The sequence below is a fragment of the Columba livia genome, chromosome 3 (assembly GCF_036013475.1).
Source record: "Columba livia isolate bColLiv1 breed racing homer chromosome 3, bColLiv1.pat.W.v2, whole genome shotgun sequence".
NCBI classification, from domain to species: domain Eukaryota; kingdom Metazoa; phylum Chordata; class Aves; order Columbiformes; family Columbidae; genus Columba; species Columba livia.
In genome coordinates, this window is record NC_088604.1 from 34802015 (window position 1) to 34816381 (window position 14367).

Sequence of the window (14367 nt, forward strand, 5' to 3'; positions counted from 1 at the left end):
CCCCGCCGCCCCGCTCTGGCTCCCGCGCGGCTCCCGCCGCCCCGCACGGCGGCTCCCCCGGCACTCACCCGCTCGCAGCTCCGCCGTGTGCCTGCTGCCGCCGTCCCCGGACATGGCGAGGCGAAAACCGGGGAGGGGAGGGGGGGAAGGGGAGGGGGGCTCGGGCCGCGCTCCCGCGGCAGCGTCGGGGCCCAGCGAAACGCGTCCGCCCGCCCGGTAGCTGTCACTGTTCGTTCACCAGGAAGAGTCTCGGCTCCACCATTCAACCCACGGGCAGGAGGAGGAAACAACAACTCACAGCAACCCGCCGCCAACGCCGCTGCTGCCGCCGCCAGTCAGCGCGAGCGAGCGCGATCCCTCCGCCCGGAGAAAGAGTCCCCTCCTCCGCGCCCCTCTCCTCAGCCTTCTCGGCCCCTCGCGCCGAGCCCAGCGCGCCGCCCCTCCCTCTCCCCCGCTCCCCTCGGTCCCCGGCGGTGGGGGCGGCCCAGCGGGGAAGGGGGGAGCTCGGCTCTCCTACCCCCTCTCCCGCCCCGCCGCCGCCGCCGCGGCGGCCCCTGGCGCTGCCCGGCTGAGGGGAGAAGGGGCGAGGGCGAGCGCTACGTGTTTATTAGCGGGCGGGCTGAGGCAGAAGATGTCGGAGCGGCAGCGGCTGGGTGGGCGGGAAGCGGCGGGCTGGCGGCTGAAAGGCGCTTTCTCTGCGAGGTGCGGGAGGCCGGCGCGCGGAGGGATACGACGCACGGGGAGGAGGGGCCGCGGCGGGGCAGCGGCGATTCGCGGCGGCGGGGAGGCTGGAAGTTACCGAGTTTCAGCGTCGCAGAAATGGGAAGCGAGCGAAGCCAAAATGCCCCCGGGGAGCGTGGCCCCGCGGGGGAGGCGGGCTGAGGAAGCCCAGACCGACCTCCCCCCCTGCTCGCCGCGGCTCCCCCATCCACCGTAGCCAGGCCCCTCCGGAACGCGGGGCTGCGGCGGCCCCGGGGCTCCCTCAGAGCTCCGCGGGGGCCTCGGGGCGCTGCGAATTTGGCATCTGCGCGTAAGTGCCGGTGTCGCGCGTTGTTGTTTCTTATTCTTGCAACATTGTGCCCGGGGCCGGGTTCGTGCCTTGGGTTTAAGGTGGGGGGGAGGGAACCTCAACGAGCCGCAAACGAGCAGAAAGGCGCTTTTCTCCGTTGTTCGGCGCGGCCGCCTCGGGTCTGGGTGTCGCCACGGGGAGGGCGGGCGAGCGAGCGAAGGGCGCGCAGGGTGCTCGCCGTGAGAACTTTTCCTCTAAAACCCAAGCAAACAAACGGCTAATAATGATTCTGTTCATCGTTCTTGCGGCCAACCGGATGAGACGCGCGGGACTCGCGAATCTGACGGGTTTCTCGGGAGCGGTGGCGAGAGGAGCGTTGTCAAGGCGAGGAGGAGCGAGGGCTGGCGGTGCCTGCACCCTATGGCTGAGCCTGAGGTAATTCACCGGATCAATAACCTGCCGAACGTTCCTGAAAGGCTGCAGTGTTGTACGGAGCCTGCTTAACAATTAAATCCTGTCTTTATTAAATGCGTTGATAGGCCGACGGTACCGAATAAACGCTCTGATTTGTGTTGTAGCTGTTTATTTGCTGCTTATAGTCAAAAAGGAAAATAAAGCAAATATCCACCGATAATTGCCTCTAAAAAAAAAAAAAAACCAAAACGTATCGGGTGAAGAAGGGATTTAAATAAGCATAATGACTTGTCTTTAGGGTCTGCAATGCATTTATGCTTTTTCAGGTCGAGTTTGGGCCTTGCAAGATGTGTTTGTAACAACGACAATGAATTTAATTGGGGTCGATGTAAACAGGAAAAGCTCTCATGGTTTTAATATTTATTTTGCCCCAATTATTAACTAATGTAATTTGTGAAGAAAAGCCAAAAGTATGTTTGAAATTATATAGCAACTAGACAAAGAATATTCTGTGTGTAAAGACCCCGAAAGCTCTCCACTATATAACTTTTAACAAAATTCAATTTAAACGGTATTTCTGTGCCCCTGAGGGGAGGCTGAGTTGAGCATTTTTAGATGTGTGTTTCGAAGGTCCGTGAGCTCAGTTTGCGAGCTTACTGCCTGAGCTTTGTGCTTGGCGTGATGAGAGCGCTTGCTGCAGCCACCCTTCTGCTTTACTGCACAAACGTTACCATAAAAGATTAGAGAGAGGAGGCTAAAATGTCACATATTTCCATAAAGTCATGTTGTAAGAAGTGATAAAAATTATATTTATACAGCAGGTGCCTAGTTGCCATGCATTTTGACATACAATTATCAAATGTCCTAAAAATCATTAAAATAATAATCCAGCCTGACGTGTGTAATCACCAAGGTGAATGTATTTTGTAGTGTAGATTTTTATTTTTCCAGATAATTAAAATGATGCATACTAGATTTGACCACTCTATCTGTAGCTACACTCACTTCATATCTTTTTAAATGTACGTGTCTCCCTTTTCTCAGTTTTTATAACAATAACCACTCTGTGTTTCAGCTTTATTTTAAATCCACACTTCAAATAATTGAAATGGCAATGAAAACATATTTACCCTCTTAATAAAGATTTAAAAAATAAAGTGACTTGAGTCTTTTCTTAGTGATAGAAAATATGTATTGTAGTCTCTGTTGTGGTTCTCACAACAAAGGGCTACATGAACAATGTGATTAACATTTTAATTTCCCTTGATGTTTAAATAAAAGAAGGTATATTTATATGTGACATCACTGAAACTATAAACCAAGGAACAGAGAAATTTTAAAGAGTCTGAAAATAGACAAAAACTATCCTGAATATATTGAACTTCCCTGCTATTTTGGCAACTCGTAACTTTTCCTGATGCAGTTTAAAGTACAGCCCACAGAATTAAAATGTTCTTGGTGTTTTGACAGTAAAATAAGAAATTGTGTCTTTCATTTAATTTTCATAGGGCACTAAGCAAAATGAAATCCATGTCCCTGACTTGAGACTGAGCACCACAGTACTACAAATAATATTTAATAAACAGCTTGGACAAACATACATTCCACTTCTTGTTACAGATGCAATGTGATACAGATTTTTGTTTATTTGTGACTTAATATGGAAGTCACACAGACCACAAGAGAAGATGCAGAATTATTATTGTTTGGTGATACATGCTAGAATGAATTTTAAGAATTCCTGCAGCAGTAATAAATACTCCTTTATTTATTAAAAGATATTTCGAAAGTTTTTTATCCTCATTGCAGTTCAGTTGAGGATGTTTTTGTTATGTACCCAAGTAGATAAAAATATCCTCATCTCTGAATTTTTATTATCTTGTTTTGCTTTCAAATCATTATTTTCTTTCATGTGATCTTGTCACATTAGTTCTGCTTTGTCAGTGAGATTTAATGTTTTTTAGAATACATTTCTACTCTGAAAGGTATACATTAAAAAAAAAAAAGTAGTTGTAATGAAATTATTTTCCTTTTCAGCTATAATCATTGTTACAGTTAAAAAGAAAGTCTCGGATTCTTTTTATCTAGGAATTGGATTGTTTTAACATCTGATAGCTTTACATTTTCTTTTTCCAAAGGTGGTGTCCTGTTATTTTGTGAGTTTCAAATGTGAATATTCACTCATGTTCACAAAAATAATTTTTTTAAAAAGCAGAAATAAACTTTATTGGATTTTGCTGCTAATATGGTGAATATATTAAACGTGCAGTCAGGTATGGACTGATCTCAAAATTGATAAGTTGATTTAAAAAAAAAAAAAAATTATTAATTTCCCATTGTTTGCCTTTTTTTTTTTTCTTTCCCTCCTTCCCCAAAAAGTTCTATAAGTACTAAAACTATGCAAATACAGATATGTTAGAATTCTCTTGAATTACTGGTTACTTTTGACAGATAAGAATGTAATATCTTGGGTTTCTTCTTGATTTTTCTGTATCCTTGTAGTCCTATGTTTTGAGTTTTTTTTTTTACCGATTGCCCCCACTGCTCCCCTAATTCTTTATATCAGTTATCAGTATGGTTTAATAGCTTTGTGTTGCTATTGCACTGGAAAGCATATTACTTGAAACTTAATGGTAGCAGTTCTTGACATGAAATGCTTTCTATTTCTTGTGAAATTTGCTCTTTATAGACAAAGCAAAGGTTTGTAAACTGTCAAGCTGAACAATGTACTTAAGTATTTGAAGCACAATATCAGTAGGGGAAGGTTGAGAGAAACATAAAGGATTGACTAAGCTTCCCTCAGGTTTGGTTGGTTGGTTCGTTCTTGTGGTTGATTTGGGGTTTGGTTTTTTTTTTTGGTGGGGTTTTTTCCACCTCAAATGAGAATTATCACCACCAGTTGTTTGACTTTTTGTGACTCTTGATTCTTACTCTTGAAACCAACCATTAATCTTACAAGGGCAAGAAGTGAGGCAAGATGAATTTTTATTATCGTGTATATTAAATGTCTGCAGAAAGAAGCAAATGTGCCCAAATACAGTACTATTGTAAGTAAATTCCTTCTGCAGGTTTAAGCAATAACCTACAATTTAACTGTGTACCTTCACATCAGAATTATTTTAAATACTCACTTGTTCATGCTTCATGCCAATAAGATGTCCTTTCCGCGCCCTGTGTCAGTAACCCAGCTGAACTTTCCACTACGGAGCTGTGTACAAAGTGCTTTCCCGCTGTGTATTCTGCCCACAGCAGGTATTAAATTCTTTACCTTTATTTCCTTTTTCAGTGCACCCATTACCAAAGAATGTGGATATCTTCCCACTCCAACCAAAACACACCATTTCACCTTTCAGTTTCTTCTCCCTGTTGGTGAAAAGTTGTGTAGAATTAGGTATCCATCTGCATTACCCAAGCCACTATCAGCACTGATAAATTAACATTTTATAAAGTTACACAAACAGAATAACCTCTGACAAGCGTGTTTCTAGGTGTTCTTCTCATATGCAGCTAGAAGAGTAAAGCAAAATCAAGTCACATATGAAAACATCATTCATTTTTATATGAAAATAAATAATAAACCATGACTCTGCTACCAAGCTTCTGAAACTAGATCTATGTGTCTTTTGTTTTCGAAGCTGCAAATGAGTCTGGTTGAAATTCATTCGATGACCCTAAACCCCTCTTTAGTCTGTTGTTACCCAAATAAATATGAATTGCACCAGCCATGACATTCTTTCAGTTTCACTATTATATCTTTGCATGAAACTTTTTATGAAGAAAAATTAAGAATTAGACCTGTGTAATTCCTGTTGAATAAAAGTATTCTGCTGTTTTATGATGGGGTTTTGTTTGGTTTGGTTTATTTTAAAGCAATTTGGTTTGTGCTCCTGTATTTTTTAAAAAGCCTTTGATTAAAGTTACTGGATCAGTTTGACAGTACAGCTTTCTAAGCTGAATACATTCCCTAATTATCCAGAGAATTTTGAGAAAATGATTAAACTGCTGTACTTAATTGTTCATTATTGGACTGTTCTTCACAGAGAATCTTGGATATTTGCCATGTTCAGTTTTACACCCATTTGATGTCTCCAAAGTTTTCTGAGAATTCTAAGGATTATGTGGGGTTTTTTAAGTGGAGCTTTGAAAAAAGCAATATACAGGGTGTATTTTAGAGGAGATCTACTCCATGATGAATATAGGAGCAGTGAAAAAAAAAAAGGTTTATTATGTTGATTAGGAATTTGGATTTGACTTTTTCAATGGCAGTAGAAGCCTGCTAGGAATACAACTTTTTAAAGTATAAATGAGGGGTTATTTGTCTGACTTTTCAGAATGGGGCTGGTTGTCAGTAGCTTTGCTATAGACTTGGAATTTCTCTGAAGTTAATACAGTGGACTAGTACAGATTTACATCTATGTAATAACTTGAGAGATTCTGTCATATTGTTATCAGATATATAGTCTGATGTACTTGTTAATGTGTAATTACAGGGGAAGATGAAGGAAAAATATTTCACTGTCTACAGATAATCATTGTACAATTTAGATAAAACCAGAGCAGGCCATAAGAAATATCAGAGAGCTCTATCCAGAGGAGAGATGAACAGAACAGTGTAGGTAAAATTTGATGATGTTACATTCAAAATAATCCATTAGAAGAAATAATATGAGTCAGTCATGTTCCTTATGGGCTCATAAACCAATATAAGGAAAAAAGCTCTATTCAATAGCCAGTAGTAAATCTTTTTAAAAGGCCATTCTATTTATTACATATTCAACACTGAGAATATGGTAATTTTTTTCTAGAACTCTAATATGAAACCAGTGAAACAGAACGATGACACATCTCTTGGAATACTGCATTGAGTCTTTCACCTTATCTCCAAAGAATTATCATTCAGATAACTGTACGGAAAATAATTAGGATCAAGAAAAAAATATAGGAATAGAATTAAAGACCAGGGAAATGGAATAAAATATTTGGAGGAGGTAATATTTAAGTATGGCATACAAAGTTTCTCTGTTTCAGAAAAGATAAAGTAGGATCTTCCGTAAACTCTAGGACATAGTTCAAGAATTGACGTAGTTGAAAGATTTCAAATAAGAAGTTATATTTTTCCCCATCACAAAATATAACCATCCTGGCTTTTCTTGTGCCTCAGAAATCACTAAAGCAAGGATTTTGGCAGTCTTCAGAACTCACACTTCCATTGGTGAGAACATCCAATGGCAGCACATGTCCATAAAGATCATTCAGCCTTGCTCTGTTCCTGGCTGCCAGGCAATCCTTAGTTTTTCCTGAGTGTTTCCTTCTAATCTTGTTTGATTTCATTTAGAGCTGCAAAGTATTTTTATTTCTATGTAGCTTAAGTATCTGCTTTCCCCAAAATAGTATTGATGTAGTGCGAGTAGCACCAATATTTGCACTTACAGTAAAGATTTTAGTGCTGTTAGCATTGAACCATTTGGCTGGCAGTGCCCGCTTTGTGTGGCATATGTGATTTGTCAATCATCCATGAAATTCGCATCACTGAGACTCTGATGTCTATTTATCATTCAGCCTTTTGTAAAAATACTGGGCTGCTGATTGAGATTTCTCAACATTCTATATTCGTCTATAGCATCTACTTGGTGTCTTTACAGGATTATTTGTATTTTTTTTTCAGTTTGGCCAGCTAAACACTGCAAGAGTTTTGGTTTGCCAGGTAGGCAGGGTGTACCAATTGACATATAAACGGTGTAAGGTATCTGCTGATTTAAAACCATTGAATCAATCTCTTGATTTTACAGATTTTAGAGTACCAGAGACAGGAAGAGTGATCAGACCACAAATGGCCCTTGCATATACATGATGCTGGTTAAATTCTTTTTTAGTTCCTTGTTTTTAACCTAATACTAATGCAAGGTGGAGGTTGGCACGTGTGCCTTCCTCTTCCCATGTGGGGACTTTGCACAAAATTAAAAGATTGTGCTCACCCTAGCTTAAATAATCTGTGGTTTTCACATTTGAAATACAACTAAAGTTTGAATCACCTAGTTAAAATATAAGTCACGCCAAACCTGCATGTCAGCACTTGAGGAGTTGGGACCCTCCAAAATCCTTATCTAAAAATACCGAGGTTCTGTTTGTTTGCATGCAGGTATTTTTGTTCTTAAGAAGAATTTGAGCCATGGTTTTTCTGTTAGAAATAAAAGCTGAGGTTTTCAGACTTTACTTTTCTCTAGATCTGAGCAACACAGTAAAATATCTAATTCCCACCAATTGAGAAATGAAAAAAGAAAACATAATTTCTCCCACGTAGTCTAACACAATTCACAAAACCCATTGGGGTTTTGAAGAAAAAGGGAGGGTGTTCTTTGAGCTGGAAGAGGAATTACCCACGTGAAATCTTGGTAACACTGAAAATAATTTATTGACCTTTTAAAGAAAGGATCATGTTGATCCTGTTGACCACAATTTCATCAGAATTTAATCTTTATGTCTCAAAGTTTAAATTTCAAGACAGTTACGTTTCAGAGAATTCTGGAAAGTTTGTTTTGTGCAAACAGAAAAGAGAGTTGCCTAATAAATCACCAAATATTTCTTGCAGAGCTTGCTAGTTGCCATGTTTTTATAGTTTTGGTTTCACTCTATTTAAGGGATGAACAAGTAGCAGATGAGCCAGCAGAAGTCCAGTGTAAGTCACCTGTGCTATAGGAAAGCCATTTAAAAATCAGGGAAATTAAAAAAGGACAATCCCTTAGAAGAAAAGTTACATCAGCTTTTCATCCTTCAGGCAAATGCCCGAGTTAAGGAAGAATCTATTTATACCAGAGCTCAGAGTCCATAAATTAAAATCGTGGAGGTTCCCACTGAAGTTCTGGTATCGATGCTTCTGGTTACTGAGAGTTAAACATTATAGTAGGTTCTCAAACCCCAGCAGGACATTCCTTTTCCCCAGACCCTGTGTAGCAGTTGCTGATGATTTTAACAACGTATGCAGCCGATTTCTAGTGCCCAGACCTGAGCCCTGCTACTGTTTAAGTTATTACTTAAAATTTATTTTCAAAGTAGAAAATGTTCTTAACAAAAAATCAGGAAGAAGTATTCACCTACATAATGCTATTTTGAGACAAAACACTACTTGCTTCTTAAATTCTAATAACATAGCTGCACCTCTATTTTTTTGCAGTCAAAGTCCTTTTCAAGTCCTTTACAAGTCCTAACAAAAACAGCCCAAATAAGAAGTCCTAAAGCCCCTTTATTTGTGTCTTTTAGTCTAAACTAAACAAATACTCAAGTAAAATTTAAAAAAAACCCTCAGCTGAAAATGCCATTTGGATATATGGTTCACCACTCCTGGGGTGTCCCAGATTTCATCAGATGAAGTGTAGCTCTGAAATGTGTTGCTCACGTGTACTCCTAACCCTGGTTTTCAGTTTGAAATCTTCCAGCAGGCAGCAGACTTAGACTTTTCTTTTCCCGCCAGGAGAGCGGGGTGTGCACCTCTCAGCTCAGTCACTGTTGGATGCTCCTGGTAGCGTAGGACTCTCTGTAGGAGGGCAGGTCATGGCATATTTGCAGAAGGTAAGGAGTACTTGTTGCTGTATTGCTCAGTTCTGAATTTTACTTGTACTAGGTAAACTGAAGAGTACCAGTGCCTGCACTATTTCTGAGGCAAACTGCCTCATGCCAATGGCCAGGGCCATATTATTAACCTCTTTTAACCACCAAAACAGGATGGCTGTGTCTGCGTTGTCAGCTGGGGCCGAGCCAAGCCCTGAACCACACCAAGGGTTGCTTGGAAGAACGCGGCGCAGCCTGGACCGAGCACAGGGACTCTGTGACAACAATTTAACAGTGTAAGCAGCGGGCGTCAAGTCTCCCGCTCTGCGCCCTGGCACCCTTTAATTTGCTAGCATAGACACAGCCTTTGCAATGAACAAAAACCCACAGGCTGCCATTGTGCTGTATGTCTGAAAAATCAGATGTCTTTTTAGTGAGATGTAGTATATAAAATATGGAACACATCCAACACATGTCCTTTGTTAGGAAGTTCTAGAGGCTGAACTAAATCTCAGTGTGTTTTTGCTGAGCCTCTGAATTGTTTGATTCTTCATTCTGTTCAGCAAATAACGACAAAACTCATAAAAGCTTCTCAGGACCGCACTAAAGATCACTGAAGGAAGAGTTGATGTAGAAAACAAACCTGGAAAATAGAAAGTATAAAACTGCCAAGAAGTTGAGAAAACAATGTTACATTAAATGAATGTAAACATAAATTAACAGCTGTCAGGGACATTCACAGTGTTCTGAACTGGTAACTACCTATAGTTAGAGCTGGTTGCAGTTGTTTGCAACGAATCTATTTAAAAGCAGCTGAGGGATATTGAAAAAGAGGTGCTACACTGATCAAAGACTTCGTCAGGCCTTACTAGGAACAGAAAGGCAAATGCATGAAAAGCACTGAAAAGAATCATTAAATAGGACTTTGGCATAAAGCCTCTCGCTATCTTGTTCTTATCTGGTGAAAATAGGACTGTTGAGGGGGGAGGGGGGACACTCAGTTTTGAAAAAAGTAGTATTTAACAGAGACCTTCATTTGCACTCCAACAATAACATTAAAGATATCAATCTGCTAAACATGACAGATGCATTGTCGTAAAGAGATATACGATACCAAATGCATTGTCTAATTGCTTCATGAAATAAAGGGGATGTTCAGTATGTTTCGTGATTGTTGATATAAAACAAGGCTATTGTGATTAGTGATAAACTGAATCAGTCATTGAATTTTGTAAGAATGTGGTATCTGTATGGCAGGCTACTTTCTACAAATTACTTTATGTGTTTTAGGATCTACAGACCTAAAGCATCACCCCACCAGGAGAGGGTGAACCCAATGCTAACACTGAACCATTCATCAGATGAGGAGTGTTATTGTTGTTTTCACTTAAAAGATCTAGTATTTCAAAAATAAGTTAAGACACCCCTGTGATCACACAAGTGTGAATGGGACCGTGGCTTGACAGAGCCAAAGAAAGTGTCCTAACATCAGTTACTGAAAACGTGTGTGGCAGTCGTCGCCCTTGTAGTTTCATCACTGGGCATGAGATCTACTTGAAAATAAAATGTCACTTTTTCCTGGCCTTTGGGATTAATTTACAACTATATTCAGCTGCTGCTGTCATTGGAACTCACAACTCAACATTTAAAATCTGTTTCATACACTTCCCATAGTCCTGCTGGCGTCTCTGCTACCAGAGAGCTAATCGCCTCTTGTAATTAATTCCTATTAACAGTACCCACATCCACTATGTTTGAATAATTATTGCCAGCTTTCTGACCCGCTGTGATCATTTAACAGAACCAGTTGCCAAAACAGTCACAACCAAGGCTATCCTTAAGCGGGCTCTGGGAAGCGCACCCTTTTCCTGCTGCTCCGTGCCAGAAAGATCTGCAGCAGCCCCCGTGCTCCCTCAGATGAACTATTACACCACTGCACACACATTGCGAATTCACGGTTGCCAAGGCCAACAACCCTCGTCTGGTGCATGACCACTGTATAAAGAAGCCTCAAGGTAGGAGAGGTAGTAAATTCCCAAGGCCTTCCCTGGGTTCTCTGTCTTCATTTGCAACCTTCCATCTCCCCTCGACACCTGGTACCTATCGCCGCCTACGTAGACAGCAGACTGCTCCGTAGCATCTTGATGCCAGACTGCTTACCCTGTATGATCACGTCCATCCCAAAAAAGGACATCAACTATTATATCTTCTGCCCTCATTTTAAGATGAGCTGAAACACCGACGTAGACTGTGATTCACGCCATGGAGGATGCTGTCCTGCTGGCTTCGGAAGGGAGTCTGAGCTTGCTGAACTCTCTGATCGTGAATGCCATGCTTGGCTGGAGACTCGCAAAAACTGTTTTCAAATCGAGTATAAAACATTTATAAATCTGTGTAATATGATGTGGTAAACTTCAACAAACAGGTTCTGGTTGCTGTCTCTTCGAATTACCTTATAGCTTAAACCTTCATATTCCTAGTTGCCTTGGCAGGTGAAGCAGCGAAGCTTCCTGCAAACTGCCGCAAGTTCAGCAACACAACTAGTAGTTATCCTACACATGGAAATTTGGCACTAATACACACATGGTAACTGAGCACAAAAATGTCTTCAAGGAAGTAGGAAAAACCCCTGAATTTACAAGATTTACCAGAACTATATCCCAGAGGGGAAAAAAAAAATAAGTGTCCTCAGTAACTGGATTGTTGATTAAAAAGCTGTGGGAGCAAAAAAAAAATCTAGTGATACTCAAGGCTTGGCTACACACACACAAAGAATTTTGCTGTTTCTTTCTTGCACCTATTCCTAGAAAAATTGCTTTCTCCTGTGCTGTGTGAGATGTCTTCCTGCACCCCCACCCACCCAGGTGGCAAGATCAGGTGTCTTCCCCTTTTGCCATTGCGCCCGTCCCCCCGGCTTGTCTTCCACAGAACAGCATCGCTTTGCCGCAGCTGCAGGGCCCTCCATGCATCTCCTCTCACACCTCCGTGAGGGAAATTTCTTCCATGCTCATCCTGGGACAAGCCACCGCTGCCCAGCAGAAGCACTGCTCCCTCTGGAGAACAACACACAGCCGTCTTTAAAATGACCGTGAACGGAATCGCAAAAATTCTCCAGACCTGCTGCTCCTTTCTTATTCTCCATTACTCTAGATGCAATTGACACACATCCATTTCTAAATGTCTAATGGTTATTTATCCCTTGGTGTTATTTTAAGAGCTCAGAACATCTTCCACCTTCTTTCCACACAGAATATTACCAGAAATTAGGAGGGGTTTGGTTTAGGTTTTAAGAAATTAGATCCTTAGAATATTTTATTCTGATTCTCCTAAAGAAAGTCTAGAATGGCCTTCCAGCTTTAGTCTCAGGATAAGGCAAAGGTTCTTGTTCTACAACCTTTATTTTGTGAGCAACTATAGTAACATTTTATACTGGACGCATTTTATTATGGACTAAGGACTTGGACAAGATCACTACTTCCAGTCTCTGTATTGTCATCTTAAATTATAGTGCTTTGCATTAACTTGTTCATTATTAGAAGCTTCACATCAGACAGCCTAGTACCTGAAATTGTCCAATACGAATTCAGTTTTTATGAGTTCCAAGGCTGAAATTTGTTTCTGAATGAGTCAAAACAGTGATAGAACAATTCCTACATGTTATACTACTGTAATTTAAATGCAGTAGTAAAATGAAGCAGTGGCCTGATGCACTCCAGTTTCTTTTGTTTTCTGAGCATGAATTTAAACTACTACAAATTTGAAATGTACTCCTAGTCATTTTTCACCAGAACTCATTTGTAACCACTTGGAAGGTGCTACAGGAAGAGCGTTTTGCTGTAGCACTCAAACACTTGTTAGTCTCTGCTAGCTACATATGAACTACTTTGTTGCTAACACTGTGGTTCAATGATACAAGTAAAAATACAGGTCCAACAAGGCAGACACGTCAAAAGCAATTTATTCAGAAGAGCCAGACTCCTTCATATTTCACATTGTTTTGCCCTTTATCATTTGAGGACATCTTCCTTTGTAGAATACAGAATGGCCACTTGTTTGTCAGTTGTATAATCTCTTTAGGGTTATATACATTTTGTATAATTTCAGTAGAAATGTAATCACCATTGTGGCTGTTGAGGCATGGTACCATGATGTTTATTTTAGGATTGCAGAACTAAGTTTGATTTTAAACCGTGTTCTCCCTTGAATATTTAAGTGATCTTATTTTCTCATTTTAAGACTACATTAAAAAAAAAAATCGCAGAACTAAACATACAAAAAGAAACCACCCCAAAAAACCTCTTCCCATCCCACTAGAAATTTACCTCTTACATAGAAATGTTTTTTATTCTAATAAGGGATCTTTATTTTCTTGCTATTCCTTCTCCCCTTCCCTACTTTTTTTTTCTTCTTGCAGCTATGAACAGACTAAATAACCCTCAAACATTTGAGAGCTGAGCAAAATGTAGCAAAACACATTAATTTTCACTGCTGTTCACTGCAAGGATTAATTTTCCATTAGCACTCCCCTTAAATGCTCCTGTCTCATTCTGCACAGTTCTCCATTCAGAAGAAGCTGCCTCTGCTACTTGAAGAGACAAAATACCAAGTGTCACCGTGTGCTGACATGCGCAATGAGCCCAAGGTCAGTCAAGGACAGGAAAGCAGCAGAAAGCAACAACCCAGATAAATTACATAAAGCTGAGGGAAGGTGGACCTCCAACTACTCAAGGGTGACTTTTTATTTCTTATTTTTCATCATTCATTAAGTTTTGTTTCTGATGTACCTGACTTCTTTGACCTTAAAAACAGCCCATCCTTCCCAATACAAAAACAAAAAACAAAACCACCACCTTTTTTTTTTTTATGTTACCTTTGAACTACTCATGTGTTCCGTTCCACAAAGGACAAATGGCACTTTCAGGGATCCCTCCAAACCTTCTGTTCCAGAGTGAAGCAGCCAGTCATTAAACACTGATGATGCAAGTTTCTTCATGGCCAGGGTGCAGCACCTGGCGCTTCCAAGTGCCACTTCAACACTCAAATGCTCACCTGCTTCCTGAAGGCGCTCTGCAGATCACCAGCTGCCCACAGAGACTGTAGCTACGTATGTTTGAACGTGCGACCATTCTCATTTTTAAAAATGTGTTCCAGAACTTGACACAGTGCTTTGAAAATTTCTCTGCAAAGTTGACGCATAGAGGAAAATTCAGGGAAGCATCACATTTCCAAAGCACTTTTGAAAAAAGAGACAAGTTGAGTGAATCAGCAGGATAGTGTATTTCATTAAAAATTTCACCTAAGTGGATTTTCTGTTGTTAAATGCTTCTAACAGAACTCCGACACTGAGCTGAATCTCATCACCTGGTCAAGCCAAGAGAAGAATTTTGTGCCAAAATCAC

The 14367-nt window shown here is 40.8% G+C and overlaps 1 protein-coding gene across 2 annotated transcripts in view; it reads right to left on the minus strand.

Annotated features, from left to right (window-relative positions):
- PHIP (pleckstrin homology domain interacting protein) overlaps positions 1-11830 on the minus strand; it is a 122024-nt gene extending 110194 nt beyond the window's left edge. The window contains exon 1 of one of the 2 annotated variants that reach the window (XM_065056362.1): positions 69-11830. In XM_065056362.1, the coding sequence (XP_064912434.1) occupies positions 69-114 (46 nt within the window). In that variant the 5' untranslated portion in view covers positions 115-11830. The remainder of the gene's footprint in view (positions 1-68) is intronic. The other variant, XM_065056361.1, reaches the window with a different exon arrangement.
- Positions 11831-14367: the final 2537 nt, after the last annotated feature.